The sequence below is a fragment of the Squalius cephalus genome (assembly GCF_949319135.1).
Source record: "Squalius cephalus genome assembly, chromosome: 2".
Lineage (NCBI taxonomy): Eukaryota > Metazoa > Chordata > Actinopteri > Cypriniformes > Leuciscidae > Squalius > Squalius cephalus.
The window spans coordinates 55,899,612-55,917,981 of record NC_137123.1 but is presented as its reverse complement, the minus strand read 5'-3'; the positions used below and the strand labels follow the sequence as shown (position 1 = coordinate 55,917,981).

Genomic DNA, 18,370 nt, shown 5'->3' with positions numbered 1-18,370 from the left:
AATGAAATAAAGCTGTAGAAAAGGATTTAGTTCAGAAGCTCATAATGTTTGACAGTCTCTCATACAGGTAGCTTTTAAAAAGATGTGAGTATGGAGCGGTGAACATTAATATTTCACTTGAAGCACAGCACACCTAAATGAATGAGAGCTAATTAAAACAGGATTATATAAATTTTTCAATCCTTGTGAGCTCGTCGCTAATTGGCCGAATCCGCGATCACGCGCTTGTGTTGTTATTTTTGTTGTCGACTTCCTGGTAGCAGAAATCATGTGATTATGTGACGCTTCCTGGAGCTTTACTTTCACAGATCACTTTTGCTCTTTGAGAACATTTACCAGCAGCAAACATCCACAGCGTGCTTTTTTTTGCGGACTTGTGCTCGTTTACGACATGGCTGACGGTGAGCGATCGCCTTTGCTGTCGGACAGTCTCGATGGAAAGAACGGGCTGTCACCGGTAGATGAGACCTACCGTCCGCTGACCAAACCACAGAGTGAGTCAAACCTGATCCGCATTGACAGTGGCTGTGTCTAAAAGCCTATTGAGCAGTCTACCTACACAGCATGTTTGGGCATCGTAAGCAAAATTAAACTTATGATTATATTCGATTCAGTTCGACTGTGATGATGCCCACGCTCACATGCAAAAGTATTTAGAATCCCCTTATTGATTCATTTTAATGTGACTTATAGAGCATAAAGTGTGTCACTGTTCGCAGATCAACATATGTCGATTATGTGATTTCATTTGCAGTAATCTGTTATCTTCCGATCCTAAGCACAGCACAAGTAGATTAGTGCCAGATTACAGTACACCTGAAACGTCTGATTAAGGAATCATGAGTTTTGCCCTCAGGCTTATCAGTATATCAGCCCAAGTACTATTGACTATCAGCCTGAACATCAATACACGTTTAAACTGACTAATTAATGTTAATGTAATCATGTAACCATCTTCTACACACAATGTTGCTCGTCTTGGTAAAAATAAAAGATACATTTTCTTAACTTTGCACAAACAATGTAAAATGGCAATTAAATAGTTAATATGGTTAGTAATAATGAAGGGACTATGTTGAATAAACCTTTTATTGGTGTTAAATATTCTATCTATTAATATTTTGTCTATACATATGTATTCAGATATTTTTTAGGCTACTTACAGTAACATTTAAGTGTATTCATAATTTATATAAACTTAATAATTTAAGTAAAAAATTAAGTTTGAATGTCATTTCTATAGCGTAAAGTCTATTATGATATGATACGATAAGTCTGAAATTGATATTTTCTTTATTACGTTAATGTTGTGTAAAAATGTGTAAAGAAAATGTTCAATAATATTGCATTCTGATATTAGTAAAAGTACCTGTTTCACTGCAAATAAATTTAAATAAATAATTTATTAATTTCTTTCTATTGTCACAGGCGACATACAAAGATTTATTTAAAAATGATTGCATAATATTATTGGTAATAAGGTCCATTTTATGCAAAAAAGTTCATATTTTTTTTAACATTGCTTTGATAATACATACAATAAGAGAGTTAATAATATTGCAAAGGACAATCTCCAGTTCTGTATATTTCATTGTCATTTTTAGTGGCAGCATTGACAATCCTTTTCAATTTTCCTCACTTTCTGTTTGCCTTACATCCTCTCTCATGCTCTCTTTCCATCCCAGATTTCCCAGCGTTCCCGTCAGCTCCTCCCTCGTCGATGCTGGGAGAGGCTCCTCCACCGTACTCCCCGCTGGGCTCTCCGGAGAGCGGCAGTGCTTCTGTCATCGGCTGCAGGGTGTGTCAGTCGCTTATTAGTGTGGAGGGCAAAATCCACCAGCATGTGGTCAAATGTGGAGTCTGCAATGAGGCTACAGTGAGTTAACAAGCACATCCGTTTAGGATTCCATGCGTGCTGTTTGATGTTTTAGCGAGGTGATGAAAACTGAACTAGATTGTGACTTCACTTCCTGATTTATCTAGCCCATAAAGAATGCTCCGGCAGGAAAGAAGTATGTGAGGTGTCCGTGTAACTGTCTTCTCATCTGCAAAGTGACCTCGCAGAGGATCGCCTGCCCTCGACCTTACTGGTGAGAGAATTTAAAAGGAGACATTACCATAATTCATGACTCTTAAAACAGTATTTGGAACGTACATTGATGATATCAGATATATACTGTACCATGAAGCTGAATTACACTACATTAATGTTCACAAATTTTTAAATAATAATAAATTAATAATTTATTTAGTTATTTCAAATAAATTCTGTTCTTTAGAACTTCCTATTCATCAACGAATCCTGAAATTTTTTTTATCTTGGTTTCCACAGAAATATTTGTTAAATAATGTTTTCAACATTGATAATAAGAAGAAATGTTTCTTGAGCATTAAATCAGAATGATTTCTGAAGGATCATGTGACACTGAAGACTGATGCTGAAAATTCAGCTTTGTCATCATAGGAATAAATTACTTTTAAAAATATAATAAATTAATAGAAAATTATATATATTACTATACATAATACTTTTTAAAAAATCTTATCAACTCCAAACTTTTGAATGGTAGTGTATATTCATATACCTTGGTTGTCAATTTTTGTCAGTGGACTTTAATAGATAGTCAAATAAAATATTAGTTTTAATGAGTTATGTTTTTGTGTGTATGTGTGTCTTTTTTGGGGGGATCAGTAAGCGAATTATCAATTTAGGTCCAGTTCATCTGGGTGCAGAAAGTCCGAATCCTCAGCCTAGCGGTGCCAGGGTTTCCTGTGGCCACTGTGCAAACACTTTTCTGGTGAGAACTTTTCTTATTCATACAAGTTAACATTTCATAGCTCTTTATTGATTAATTTTGCCTTAATAATCGCCTTAATACTGTATCTGTAACATAATCTCTCTCTGTTGTTGATTTAGTGGACAGAATTTACAGATCGGACATTGGCTCGGTGTCCACACTGCAGAAAAGTGTACGTTAAATACTATCCATAGACCTTCCTCTATTTAGTACCACACACTTACATGCTGATTACAAGTAAATTCCATTCCTTTCGTCAATATAGCTCATCGATCGGCCAGAGGTACCCTAGGAAGCGGAGTTTGAAATGTTTCGTGTTGTGTTTGATCTTCATCATATCGACTGCGGGATTGATTGTAAGAATAAAAGCATTTTAGAGTTCATTATTTCAAAGAGTTGCCATTTCAGAATGCCTGGAAATGTCTTTACTCTGTTCCCTTTCTTTCTCTGTAGGCTGGTACGTGGTGGAATGCACGGCAATATAAGGGGATTTATGTATCCTGGGTATTCTTCATTCTCCTGGTGTTGATCACTTTGGTCAGAGCCCTACATTGGGCTTGCATGAAAATCAGTGAACCACTGCACAACTACTCATAGAAGAGAGCAATGAGGAGCAGGAGGTCGAGATGAAGTGTAAAAGACAAGAATAAGTTCAAGTGAAAAAGAAAACTGAGCCAAAAGGGATGCTTATGGAGAGATGCTCTGTCTAAATGGGTGAAGAACTGTCAGTAAAAATCCATATTTCCCCCTAAAAATCAATGCAAAATAAATTTCAATAGGCCAAAAAACAAACAAATCAAATAATAATAATAATTATTCTAGATAATTATAATTAAATTATTATTTTAATTCCTTTTGGGGTAAAGTATGACCCACTTTTCACCCAAATAATTTAAATTTCAAACCCAATCTGTCCACATTCCTAATGGGAACCCGCTTCCTAAACATTGCACACTTTAAAAGCGCATAGAGAATCAAAATATTTCTGCATTGTCAGTAGGACTAGAACTTCTAGTTTAGTTGCAGAATCAGTAACTGCTGAAACAGGCTTTTTTTTTTTGCCCAGTGAATTGACTCTGACATTACTGTGGTATCACACACATATACGGAAGCATTATAGTTAGAATGAGATTGTCTGCTGACAAAACTTGTAAGTGCCTCACATGACGGTGTGCTCTGTTGTTATAGCCGGTAAAATCTAATGTATAATTAAAGCAAATATTGCCATATATAGAGGAACTGCAGCTTTATTGAAAGTTGTAGGGTATGAACAAGAAAAAGGAAATGAAAACACACTGAAGCATTTGGAAGGTTTAGAAGAAAAGGGGAAAAAGCAAAAGCTGATCTATTTTTTTAGAAAGTGCATTTTAACATCTATGTGCTATAGATTGAATCATAGGCAACAATGAAGTTGATTTATTCTTTCAATGTATTTTATTGCTTTTGCATGGATATTATTCATTGGATCTGAATGTCTGTGGCCCAGGCTTAGACCAAACCCTTCCCTTCCTCTTTTGTCCTCCTACAGCACAGCTTAGGCACCAAATTATGCTTTGCTTACTAACTAAAAAATTTTCACATCTGACACCATGCAATATTACAGAGATTCTAGAGATTTCGAATGATCCGTATGTTACTTTTATTTATGCTGTTTTTTAAATCAAGCATCGCTGCTTATTATTTGTACCTGCCTGTGGTTATATAGCTGCATTAAAACCTTCTACCTTGTATGCTATTAATAATTGTAGCATTACCCAGTAGATTGCAGGCAGGGATTATTATTAATTTTGACTATTTCTAAAAGAGACACAATCTGCGTAAACTTTCAGATGCTGATGAATGTAAATATTCATCAAGGAGCATTGCTGTGATTAACTTATATCTTCACTATCAGAACAAAATATGCAAAATTGGTACCTTTAGGGGTACAACAGCTTGTCACTGGGGCAGTACTTTGTATTACCCCTAAAATATGCATATTAGTACCTTAGAGTAGTAATATGTACCCTTAAGGTATTGCTAGACCCTTTTAGGCATAAATAAGGTACAAAGCTGTCCCTTTAAGGGTTTTACCCCGCAGTGACAGGGTGTTGTACACTTAAAGGTAAAATTTTTGCACGCTTTTTCTGATTGTAATGAGATGTAAATGTACCTGTGCTGACCAATCGCATAGAATCATTTCCAGCTGAAATGAACTCTTTGCATTGCACTCTTAATGGAGAATACAGATATATATTAATACTAATACTATAATACTTATTCCTATTCTGTGAAATGCAGAAGTGACCAGTAAGTTTTTATTTTTGTTGTGTTGATTTGTTTACATGATTGTGCAGTTGTACTGTGCATTTACTTGTTTAATTTTTGTTTAAAATGTGTATATATATATGTAGTTGCACTACATTTTAACGTGGTAATGGATCCTATCCTTGACATTGTTGATTTTGTTGTTGATCATTTTTGTATGTTCCTTTGTGACTAAAAAGTTTGAACAATTCCTGAGTATTTGTATGCGTGTTAGGGGTTCTGACCGTTTACAAAATTATGACAACAGACGAAACGTAATAAAAAACTGAGGTGAAACTCATTTGTAGGGTAAGTTTCCAAGCTATAGCAGTGACTCAGTGAGTACAATGTTAAGGTTAATCAAATGCTGATGCTCTTTTTGGCTAAATTCATTTATTAATTTTATGCAAAGCGACTTGCAGTGCAGTCATTCAAGGTATACATTTTTATCAGTTCATGCACTTGATTTTGAGCTACAGCAATAAAACTGAATGAGAATGCCCTTCAAAAAAATAATGATATAGTACAATCTGTTTTGTGATGGTTGTCACGTAATGTTAGATTAACATTATTTATAACATGTATGGACTTTTTTTGCTGTGACTCCTTTTAGATCTTTTAGATCTTTTAGACCTTTTAGACTGTTTTGGATGTACTTTCTTTTCAGAGGACTATGTTCAGAACATTTTCAAAAGGTTATAGGTTGAAAACGCCAAAGAAATTATATAAATAAAGCAATTTTCAATTTGTATTTATTAGCATGCACTTTAAGCAAAAGGAAATGTGTGCAAGTGATTATATTTGTAGGCAGATAGAAGTTGAGTATAGCATACTTATACTTGACTAGTAGCCTAAATAAGGTTAAAATGCAACCTTGTAGTGCTAAATGAGCTTGACTTTGCAATAAATTACATACCTCATTTATTGACAAAATTTCACATCCTTGCAAAAATGTTTTAAATACATATCACTGGTAGCACAAATGTCAAAAAAAGATTTGCTAGTCTTTTCCCAATCCCATTACACAAACATCTGAAAATCTGTCTTAATTTTTAGCAAACAGAATCTGTTTTTATTAGTTACATAAACATGGACTTGGCTTTATGTTTCCTGAAAATTAAGATTTACCCAGAATCACCACAGAATGATTAGTCACTGATTAGAACATTTTATGAAATAATGAATAATTAAAGGTATAGTTTACCCAAGACGCTTTAAGTCATCATTTACAGAACCTCATGTTATTTCAAATTCCATGCAACACAGTTTTGAAGGAAATCTTAGCAAGTCTTTTCATGTCTGATTCATTTGTTGAGTCTTTTGACTCAGATCTTTTCAATCAGTTGATCCACTTCAACCATTCTGAATGATTCATTCAGGTATCTGATTGATCCAGTTCATCCTTTTCTTCTTGTACTCCACAGAAGAAAGCCAAACAGGTTTGGAATGACATGAGGGTGAGTAAATGATGACAGAATTTTCATATCAGGTTGAACTATACATTTAAATAAATTCACAGCAGCTTACACCAAAATATAACTAGGCCTTATTTATACCTGGTGTTAAGATGCGTTTTGGTCGATCAGATCACAAGTAGAGGAGGCATACACATAACCATTTAAACCTGTTTTAATCTGTCTCTTTTGTCCACTTTCAACCACTTCTGTCCAGATTTCTTCAAGGGGAGGGTCTATGGGCAGGTAAATATATGGGTTTTTCAGATCTTTCGATCTAATGGACACGGAAACGACGGAAAACCACACAGAGAGCACGATGCTTGATTTTGTTTCTGCTCTGATAGCCGCAAGACCACATCAAATGCTGTGAGTGCGTTTTAGAAAAATTGTGCTTGTCAATTTATCAAAAACCACAATTTATTTAGCATCCTCCACTTGTGATCCGATCGACCAAAATGCATCTTAAAGGTGCAGTGTGTGATTTTTATCTAGTGATGATTTTATCTAGTGGTGAGGTTGCGAATTGCAACCAACAAAATTTACGGTGGCCGACAGGAAAATATGTCATCGTCTGAGACAGCAGAGAGTAGCCAGTTAAGCATTGAGGTTTCTTTACAAAGATACATTGCGAATATGATTGTTACTTGTTCATCATTGTGTCAGTGTTTTATTCGCTGACTTTAGCTAGCTTCTTTGCACGAACAACAACATAGTGATGAAACGCACTCTGTAGTAGTTTGTCCATTTAGGGCTACTGTAGAAACATGTCGGCGCAAAATGGCTATTTCATGGTGTATGTAGATAGAAGTGGCTCATCCTAAGGTAATAAAAACATTACGGTTCATTATGTAAGGTCTTTATACACCACTGAAAACAGTTATGTATATTATATTGCATTTCTTTCTACAGATCCAGGTGTAAACAGGGCCTTAAATCAGAGATGCAAATTGACTTGAAATACTTCCCCTTTTTTCTTATTTACAGAAATATTACCTTACTGTATGTCGCCTGATTAATAATGTGCCCCTCTGTTTTTGTTACTACCACACACTCTCAGAAAAACAGGTACAAAATCTGTCACTGTGGCAGTACCCTTTTAGGCTTTTAGTGCTAAATGGTGTACCTTTGGAAAGGGTACCGCCCCATGACAGATTTGTACCATTTCTTCTGAGAGTGCAATGTCTGCAGGACTTAAAGGAACACGCGACTTTTTGTGACTTTAGCTTACTCACCGTATCCCCCAGAGTTAGATAAGTCCATACCCTTTTCATCTCCGTGCGTGGCGTAACTCTGTCTGACGCACCCACAGCTAGCCTAGCTTACACAAAGACTGGAGGTAAACGGCTCCAGCTAGCATACTGCTCCCAATAAGTGACAAAATAACGCCAACATTTTCCTATTTACATGTTGTGATTTGTATAGTCACAGCGTGTACAAATAACAAGGTCACATGAGACACAGCCATCTTCTAACCGTATACATCGTGTGAATATGGCAGAAAGAACGCATGGAGATGAAAAGGGCATATATGGACTTATCTAACTCTGGGGGATACGGTGAATAAGCTAAAGTCCCAAAAAGTCAGTGTGTTCCTTTAACAGTTTATTTTATTTGTTGAGCCCCATCGTTCAGGGCCAAAATTCTAAGCATGGCTACTACAACTTCATCACCTTAACAGTGGTAATAGTTGTGTTTTCCTGATCATTCGGGCAATCCGAGTCCTCTTCCTCTCCATCCTCTTCATCAAGTTGGAGGCTTCCAGAAGAGAAGCGCATGCGTGCCAGTGGTCCAGAACGTACCACTTTACCCAATGCAGGAAAGTATGGGTAGAAGGTGTCTGAATCCGAATCACTATAACTACCTGTGCCGAGTACACATAAAGAAGTGGGTCTTTCCGGGAGAGGGGCAGGACTTAGAGGAAGGTAGGTGGGCCTGGCAGGAACCTGGTGTCGAGAAAGGTGTGGATAATATCCCAGCGGGCGATACTCGGATGCGTATGCAGCGGCGTTTGAGGCAAGTGTAGGTCGCTGGAATTTGAAGTCTGGTTGGCTTGAGGTTCGGCGCGGCAAGCCGGTCTGAAAGGAGGAGTCGTCGCTGTAATGGCCTGCTTCCACTCTATTCAAGTCCAGCTTCCTATTCAACCCAGCCCTCAGCCCTAGTCCTCCTCTGGGGTACAGTCTCGATTCGGCTAATCCCATGCCAGCAGGACGGAGCCTTTCCTGCTGCTTCTGAAGTTGTGGCGACAAGCAAGAGGACGGCAAGGACGAGTGGGCAATTTGTCTGGGAAAGTATTGCAGAGGCACATGGTTGTGATAGGTTTGAGGGAGGCGGTCTAGGGATGAAGACGTATGGTCTTGCAGTAGGTAAGGGTGAGTGGTGAGTGGGAAAGTGGGCAACACAGGGTGGAACTGGAGGTGGGGCGCGTTAGGATAGAGGAGCACGAGATGCTGGGCGTTAGGAGACAATCGTCTCTTTGCCTTCTGTCTCTGGGCTCCTCTACCACGATGTTCTTCTCCTGATGTAGACAGGGAACGAAGCTTGGGCGAGGCGGAGTTGCTTGAGAAGGCAGGATTTCTTGACAAGGGCCTGGATCGCTCAAGCTCATTAGTGAACATGACTTCCATCGCAGATAGGCTGCGCTTGGCTATGCCTGTCTGTTCACTCTGTTGCCCAGCAACAGTTGGGCCAGGAGGTAGATGCTCGTACAGCTATGTGAGAAAGAAACGTGAGAACATGTGGATTCAAATACACATCTGAAATGTAAGAAACAAGTACAATACCTGCTTAGAGACGTCAGTCAGTATGTCAGGAGAGGATCTGCACTGTCGAGTGTCGTATTCAGACTTGCAGTAACTTCTGAAAAAAAGGTGCAACACAGGCTGTAGATCAATCAATTCTTGTAACTTATCCCTGCTATAGACTGTGCAATTTCAACAATCCTACAAGATCATTACAAATCACACGGAACGAGATGGATCTTATAAACTTGGGTACGACATGTATGTAGACTGTATGACACCTATAGAATCGTAGGCTGCGATGCAAGTTAGAATAGAAGACTAACACATCATCAGCATGCGCTAGTGGTAAACAAATAGAGCAAAATGAATCACACTTTGCCAATTGTGGTTTTAATGTGCACTGAAAAAAGAGGAGGAAGCGAAGAGGAGAATAGGGGCGCAGTCACGGCTAGGGAAAAGAGGCCAACTTGTCATGCAAATTTTTGACCACAGAAATCGCCAGGATTGGTCATATTTCATCTGAGACTGTCCAAAATCGTACAATGTGTACCAACCATCAAAGGGGAAAATGTCAAAACGCATCCCAGTTTAATGTTCAGAGACAATTTTAAACTAATTGTAGGTTGACTTTCCCAAAAGATGTAAACTTTGTGGTGCTTTTAACATTGCTCTGTTTGTTCCTGTCCCAAATGGTGCACTTGATGTGTACTTGTGGTCTTGTGGACTTGGAGTGGTCATCATTTGACTGTCCATGATGTTGTAGGTTTCAGAATTGCGCTTAGTTTGAGTGGCTCAATATAGTAACGTTGACCCAACCAGTGGTGTTAGTTAAGGCTACCTAATTGTCTGATCAAATAGAAGACTGCAAGAGTGTTTGGGAAATCATTATATATCATTTTCACCATTACCTTTAGTCCCAATAGTGGCACAGAAAAAAATCACTCACAAAATGTATGCAGAAACGTTTTTTCAACAACACCCAACATAACATCTTACCTTTCAAAATGCAAATGTTTCTTGCCTCCAGAGCCCACACACTCAAGAAGTTGCTTCTGTGTCCTGCCACTACAATACCACAACCGAAAGCAGAAAAATATTTTTTACAAGACAATTGTTGCTGAGGTGCATGGTGCAAAAAGAATCTCATCAAGTCTTGTTCACACTGAGAGTGATTTTCTTGAATATTTGGATTCCCTGCCACTGGAATGTCCTAATGTTATTTGTGGGTTGCATAACTGGCCAGAGCTTTTGAAAAACAAATCACTAATGGGCTGGTATACACTACCATTCAAATATTTGGGGTTGGTAATATTTTGAAAAGAAGTTTCCTTATGCTCACCAAGCCTGTTTTTATTTGATCAAAATACAGTGAAAGGGTAATATTGTGAAATATTATTACAATTTAAATGCTGATTTTGTGCTCACAAAACATTTATCATTATTATCAATGTTGAATACGGTTGCATTGCATAATATGGTGGAAACTGATTTTAGTGGAAACTGATTTTCTATTCTTTGATGAATAGAAAGTTCAAAAGAAGCACATTTATTTAATAACAATGTAAAAGTCTTTACTGTTATTTTTGATCAGTTTAATATTAAGAAAAAGATACTATTCTATTTCTACATTCATTTTTTCATGCAGCTTTCTAGATAAAATCCAGCAGTCCATGATGCATCATGACCTGAACAAAATGAATGTTTCTCAATAGATGAATCAATCTAGCTCAGAATGCTGACAGATTCTGATACGGTTTTCAACACATAATTTTTCATGCATGTGGGCAGAGACATCATATAGAAGAGTAAAATCACTCACTGATATTACTTCTCCATCTTGCCTTCACTCAACTATAGTATCTGATCATGTCGCCACATTGCTGCTCTTTTGCATCAAGTTAAACTATTCTCAACTTTGTCATAACGCTAGACACATGTAATGTCACCTAGTTGTGTGTTCAGAAAAAAAGATTAGAACTGCTCTATTTAATATCTTCATTACACACTCTCAGAGGGTTCATGGAAGATGCTTAGTAAGGATCATAGCATAAAGTATTAGACAACTGGGGCTTCTTATTGCATTCCACATATCTAAAGTCATTCTCTCTCACACACATACCTGTATCTGAAACTGGATCCTTTGCTGGACAGAATGGACTTTTGATGTGACTTGGGCTCCTCAGCAAGTCTGAAGAAAGCGTGATACTCCACACACATTTTCCAAAACGCCTTACACACGTCTCTGCTGGCCATGGAAAATTCAACAGTGTCTCTCCTCGAAGGCTAATACAGAGTGAATTGAGTGAGTTGAGTGAATGACAGATTAAGATTGTTAAATCATTTTCAGACTCAAATTAAAAATGGCTTTTTTTATGCTTTCAGATGCTAGCTTAGTAGAAACACATTCCAATACTAATGACTAAATACTAATAAATATAAAATATTTAACATTTCAAAAGTAGAGGCCTCCGCAAGCAACATCAAGGTCATGGGTTTGATTCCCAGGGAATGCATGAACTGATCAAATGTGTACCTTGAATATAATGTAAGTTTCTTTTGCATAGAAGCCTCTGCATAGATGTAAATGTAACTTTATTGGTGCTGATTATTTAAGAGGAGAAACAAAAGTTGTGCATCTGCCTACTTTTTTTATGTGGTTTATCTTTCTATTCTTTTCTATCACATTGTTGTCTCTCTCATGATAAATTGCTTCTGTTGTTCCTCATTTGTAAGTCTACCAGCTTTGGATAAAAACGTCTGCTAAATGACTAAATGTAAATCTAGAAGTCAGCACTAATGTTGCAACTTGCAGATGTAATATACTGTATGAAGAGAAATATAATTTCAAGTGTTGCAGAGGAACTATTGAATTCTTTTCCCCCCAGTTTCCAAACAGTGGTCGTAATGGAGGGATTGTTTGTGTCTCACCCCAGTTTCAGTGTGGAGTTTGATAAGGAAATTTTTCCTCTTGAAGCTCAGCTTACGGATCTTGGCCCAGCTGAAGGTATTGATCTTTGTGTTTCCCTGATAACGGTAAAAGAGAGAGTTTATATTTCATTTAAGGTTGTTGTATATATTTATTCTGATGCGTCTTTCAAATTACGCGTTAATCTTAATTTAAGTTTAAGCATATATTTTTGTACAGTACCTGAAAAACGAGTACCCCCATATGTGTGACAGCGAGATTGATTCTCATGCCTTCTCCATCATGGGCAGGGTGAGGGCGGATCCCGTACATGTCCATTTTGCGGGCAACCTCCAGCAAATGCACATCTGATTCAGCAGGAGTGTGACTTCTGTCACCAAAATCCATGTTAATGAACAAAATTAAAGATGTTCAATTACACCTCTGTCAGGGCATACTGTACATTTTAAGAGCTGCATGTTAATGGACATATCATTTTGATATGCTCGTACGGTGTGTAGCTGTATGTTACCTGTGCTTTTTGTGAAAGCGAATGATTTTGTGGTCCAAGTACTCCTGGTTTGGCACATATTGCTTATTTTCAAGATGATGAGCATCCAACTCGTCGTCATAATCCCCAATTTCTGCTACAAAGGGGGAAAGAGAGGGAAAACCGTAAAGTGTATATGATAATCAAACTGATAAGATTTGGAAGCTTTGTATTTTGATGGCATGTAAACTTTTAATGAGATAAAAGGAGCTACCTTGCAGTATATGAGAGACCAGCAGGGCGGCGCTGTTGTCGTTACAGGTGAGGCTGCCATTTGACAGATCCTGTTTGATCTGAAGGGCAAACAGATACCTGTATAAAAGAGGCAGCAGTCAGACTGAACTCATTTCACCTATTACCATCTATTTATCGGTCTATATATCAGATAATCATGTGCTTGGGGTTTACCTGGTTAAGCCTCTCTGCAGTTGTCCTGGGTCAGGAGGGAAAAATTTCACTATAAAATGGAACGCCACATCACTGGTATCTATGGGAAGTACACAATGTTATTTGACCCAAAAAATAGCGTTAAACCTACTTTATTAATAATCTTAATATTAATTAAAGGCAAATGTTCAAGTGGACAGTGATAGTTTAATGGTTAAGCATCTGGGATGGTAAAAAAAAAGCTTAAGTCTAGAGAAAAACTGAATCAGTAATTGGTGAATACTAACTTCTGAGACCACATATTCATATTAGGGAGTACAGAAAGCATCTAGAAAGTGGGGTAAGATGTGCCAGGGGGTACATTCTCAAGATACAGTATATTTTTATATAATTTGAAAAGTATGTTCATTTGCAAAAAATGCTGCTGACATGCAGCATTTTTAGCTGTTTGAGGAGTTTTCTACATGGCCAGTATAATGAGTGTTATGTCAAAGTGTTTTGGAGGCAAGTTGGATTTCTAAATCACTTTTTTTGATATGCCCTATTTTATGGCCCAGGTGGTGCAGTGGGTAGAACTGTCGAAGAAACTGTGTTCTCGCTGTGTCTGCGTGGGTTTTCTCCGTGCTCCAGTTTCCCCCACAGTTCGAAAACATGCAGTGAATTGGAGATGCTACAAATTTGTCCTAGGAGTGTGTATGCGTGTGCGAGTCCCTGTGAAGACCCTGTGACCTATCCCGGAAAAATCATCGCCAAGAAAACTGACGAACAGTCTCTCTGCATATGGCAAGTGATGGCCCATAGAATCACTAAGAGTTGGATGCAACTGAAATGGCTCATGAATGAATGATTTTATGGCCCAATGTTGCAGATGCTCTATTCTAATTTATACAGATAGCAGATATCCCAAAATATATTAAGTGTATCAATTTGACCTCTAAATCCTTTTTCCTTGCCAATAAAACTTGACTAAAATTGGCACACCATTCACCAGTATTATAAGTCAGCATAAGTTAACAAGCATGTGCTGAACCAATAATCAATTGAAAATTAATCAAGTGGACCTTGATTAATAGAAGAAAACTTACTTTTGATTTGCTTAGCCACTGGTTTCAGGAGTTCAAGCCATACCTGTATAATAAACATTAAGACATGATTTAATTTCCTATTGCAGCATACAAATATCCATTTGACAAGTGCGGATAAAGCAACTATTTCAAGGGACAGTTCTCCCCAAAATAAAAATGCTGTCATTGTTCAACCTGATGTAGCTCTGTATTTTCTACAGACTGAATTTAAAGTCATTATTCACTGATAATGAGATCACTGATCCATTTTGATTTGTGAACAACTCACTCAGATCAGTTTTGTGAACTGGATAAACCCATTAAAAAACTCACACTCAAAAGGTCATCGCTACTTCTCACATGAAGTCACTGCAAAGAGTTTGGCAGATTTCAAAGTCTTCAATGAGCAATGGCTATCATTTCTGTCAGTTCATCATGGAAAGCTATCTTTATTAGACCTAAAAAGACTCAAAATATGGGACACTTTTATGATGCTTTTACATCCTTAAATGTTCTAGATCCCATGCCCAACTACATTATTGAAATAACTACTTTTTGTTTTCCATAAGGGTGAGCAAATGATGATAACATGCTTATTAATTTTTTTAGGGTGAACTATTCCTTTAAGGGCTGGACTGCTGTTTATGTTCAAACTCTGTCATTGACATCATTGACAGGTCAAAGGACTCACATAGCTGCCAGTATGGTGACGGAACTCCAGGCCAAAGTACTCCTTCTCCAGCAGCTTTAGATGACCACACACCTTATTGAAGAAATCAGAACCCAGAATCTTTCTCTGCAGGAAGAGGAAGAAGGATAAACCACAGAATGCTTAAACACCTTACATGACATTTTATTCTGGTCTCAGTGCTGCCAGCATTTATGCTACTTTTGATTGATGTGACTGCAGTTTCACTGTGAAATTACTCCTCAGATTTGCTTCTTTCTTCCATCGCTATTACTTAATGCGGTTGTTAATGAGATGGTGCGATTTGAGCAGAATGTGACTGTTAGAGCAACTTTCTCTGGTAATTGAATCTGCAGCAACTGAACTGCTCACACAGAATTATGGCGAAGTCAGATGCTCACTGAGTCAGCCTCAAAATACAGGGTTGCTATCTGATGAGTGTGTTTGTGGGCACATATGTGTGTGAGGATGTGTCACTAAACCCTGTATTTACTGTGACAGCGGGGCATATAACCTCCCCATTATCTTGTCAAAGACAAGGAACAAAAGAAGATAGAGGGATATAGTCTAAAGGAACAAGTGTGAGATAGAGAGGTTGAAACATAGACCACAGTACAAAAATAAAGAAAGATCTGTGAATCTCTTACAGGGTGAAGTTACGTCAGAATATACTTTGTAAATATGTGTGAAGACATGATGCTTTTTTGTAATGTGTATTAAGGACAAATGCTATTTTCATCATTAGTGAATCATCATTGAACATGCACTTTAAACCAGTTGTGTCTAAGGAATACAATCAAATAATAGAGAAAACGTGGCTTGTGCTTGTCCACGCAAAAGTTGATACCATGATGCCAGAATGTTGTGGTTATAATGCTATTTCATAATTATTTATAAGCTATTATAGTATTTATTAATATTTTGAATTTCCTTTTGTTTTTAGTTTTAAATTTAGTTTAGTTTTTATTAATTTGACGTGCTTTTGTAAAAAAAAATATACATACATATATATATATATATATATATATTTCTGTTTAGCTTAATTTTTTTCAGATTTAGTTTTAGAAGTTTTAGTACTTGAACCTAAACCTATTTTATTTCATTTCGTTGCCAAGGCAACATTTCTAATTTTTGTTTAAGTTTTTCAAGTTTTATCTTCTAATATTTTATTGTATTTCAGATTTATTTCAGTTAACGAAAATGCCTATATAGGTTTAGTTTAAGTTAACGACAACAGCACTGGTAGTCACCTGCACTAAAGCATTTGCTAGATGCTCCGTGTGGTTGGTTACTAAAACAGCCTGGTCACCAAATATCTCCCTCTTATAATGTAAATGTACAAGATATTTTATCCGTTTTTTAAGTCTTTTCTAGCACAGCTCTCATCAACAAGCCGCACAATCTAAGGTACCATTCATGTCATTATTTAATACCTACAGTATGCATAAAGAAAAACCTAAACCTCAGGATTAAAAATAATAATAGCAAGCCGCCAAGCACCACTTAATATGCTGAAATAACATTCTGTTGACCAAATATCGATTAAAACAACAGATCGTCTCTCTACAACCTGCCATCTTTCACTCTGATTTCTTGTATTTTTCACTGCCTCTATACTAATTGCCTATTTTGCCCGAGGGTGTAGGGGAATGCTGGCGTGCTCTCTGGAATGAGGCCAGGACAAGCTTCTGTTCGGTGTAGGCCATGATATTTACCCCTATTCAGACACACACATGCCTCACGGGCACTAACTCTCTCACTCATTCACTCACTGATTCACTCTCTCTTTCCTTTTTTTCTGTCCATCTCCCCACCATCCTGACTTTATATCTCACCTGCTTTTTCTGACTGGTAGGACAAGATTGTGCAGTGAAAACCCCCAGGCAGGTACACACACATACACACACACACACACAGAGCATTCCCCATGAAGCAGAAGCAGCAAGCAGATAATGGGACATGAAATGATGCTCCTTTACAAGCAAAACACAGCAAAAGTGAGAGAAACCCTCACACACACACACACAGACTAGACCACAAGGATGTGTTGACAAAGAATTTAGCCTGTTTTAGGGGTTTTTAAAGAATGATTTCAAAGAGATGCATTATTGCAAACATATTAAACGTCAAAATTAAGTATTGTCCTTGTTACCTACAGGGAAAGAAACATTACAAAATGTAATTAGACCGGGCTTGTTGTCACACTTTTTACTTCACTGAACATTTCACAGGCTATAGGGTTATTTTTGAAAGCCATTGCTAAATAGCTTGAAGTCTCAGGCACAAAAAAGCTACACTTTTATTTCCCATAAAAATAAAAATACAGTTCATTGAACACATTCTGTCCTTTCCTTCAACATGCCTCAATAGAGTTGTCAAAATATGGGGTAAAATTTTAACTGTATAAAACAATTTTGAACAATTAATCAAATGTAGGCCTAAGTAAAAAAAAAGGTAACAAACAGATATATCAAACCATTATTTGGGCAACAAGTAAATATGGCAACTTGCCCCAACCTGACATTTATGAAAACTAGCCTACACAGTTTACTTTCAGTTAAAGTCTACCTTCATTATGCAGCTGAACCTGTCTGAATGCATGCCAGTGTGTTTTTATTATTAATTTGTTTACACAATGTATAGGCTATATATAAAAATGCTACTAAATGTTAGTTTGGAGACAAAATTCACACACACACACACACACACACACACACACACAAATTATCGGTTAAGAACCGCAGATTTAAAAAGATGTTTGAAACCAGCATACAAAATCATTATAGAAAACAAGCGTTTGCGGACCTTATAGTTACCTCAGACATAGCCCCAATGTGACAACTTGCCCCGTTCTGTATAAATATATACATATTATTTCTCACCTCCACCTCGAAAACTCTCTCGCTGTCGTCTAAGAAGATGACGCGTAATCGCAGTTTCTCGTTCTTGTTCTTCTTCCGCGCAGCTGTCCTATTGACAGGTGTCTTCAGCAACTCGAACTTATCCCCCATCTTCTGCACCTTTAGGGTTTAAACACCACACTTTTTTCATTTAAATAAAGGACAGAGTGTCCATAATGTGGATCATTATCGGTTTGGTGCTGTAGTGAGGGAGTAGCGCGCGGCGGTCTCGTGACGACTGTTCTTAAACTGAGCAGCATCAGCAGCACTACTGTATCTGATCTCAGAGCAGAGCATCTACTCCACACGCGTTACAATCGACGCTAGTCTTGATTAAAAATACAGAAAGAAAGAAAAAATACTAGAAAAATGGTTTTCTATTTGAATATACTTTAAAATCTCATTTATTTCTGTGATGCAAAGCTAAATTTTCAGCATCATTACTCAAGTCCTCAGTGTCACATGATCCTTCAAAAATCATTCTAATATGCTGATTTATTATCAATGTTGGAAACAGTTGCGCTGCTTAATATTTTTTTGTAACCTGTGATACTTTTTTCAGGATTCTTTGATGAATAAAAAGTTTAAAAGAAC

At 37.3% G+C, this 18,370-nt stretch overlaps 2 protein-coding genes across 2 annotated transcripts; one reads left to right on the top strand and one right to left on the bottom strand.

The window, feature by feature from the left end:
• The first annotated feature begins 247 nt into the window (after positions 1-247).
• pip4p1b (phosphatidylinositol-4,5-bisphosphate 4-phosphatase 1b) lies at positions 248-3,580 on the top strand. Its single transcript, XM_079862711.1, has 7 exons — positions 248-494; positions 1,686-1,876; positions 1,984-2,090; positions 2,693-2,798; positions 2,918-2,970; positions 3,064-3,154; positions 3,252-3,580. The coding sequence occupies exons 1-7, from the start codon at positions 392-394 to the stop codon at positions 3,393-3,395; spliced, it is 795 nt and encodes a 264-aa protein (XP_079718837.1). The 5' UTR covers positions 248-391; the 3' UTR covers positions 3,396-3,580.
• A 4,537-nt stretch (positions 3,581-8,117) lies between these two features.
• Positions 8,118-18,026, bottom strand: LOC307154363 (FERM domain-containing protein 7). The gene is made up of 12 exons (XM_079864251.1): positions 17,759-18,026; positions 14,880-14,984; positions 14,210-14,252; positions 13,146-13,224; positions 12,952-13,049; positions 12,720-12,834; positions 12,431-12,578; positions 12,211-12,306; positions 11,402-11,565; positions 10,279-10,347; positions 9,322-9,397; positions 8,118-9,249 (listed from the first exon to the last, which is right to left on the bottom strand). The coding sequence occupies exons 1-12, from the start codon at positions 17,885-17,887 to the stop codon at positions 8,197-8,199; spliced, it is 2,175 nt and encodes a 724-aa protein (XP_079720377.1). The 5' UTR covers positions 17,888-18,026; the 3' UTR covers positions 8,118-8,196.
• Between the last annotated feature and the right edge of the window lie 344 nt (positions 18,027-18,370).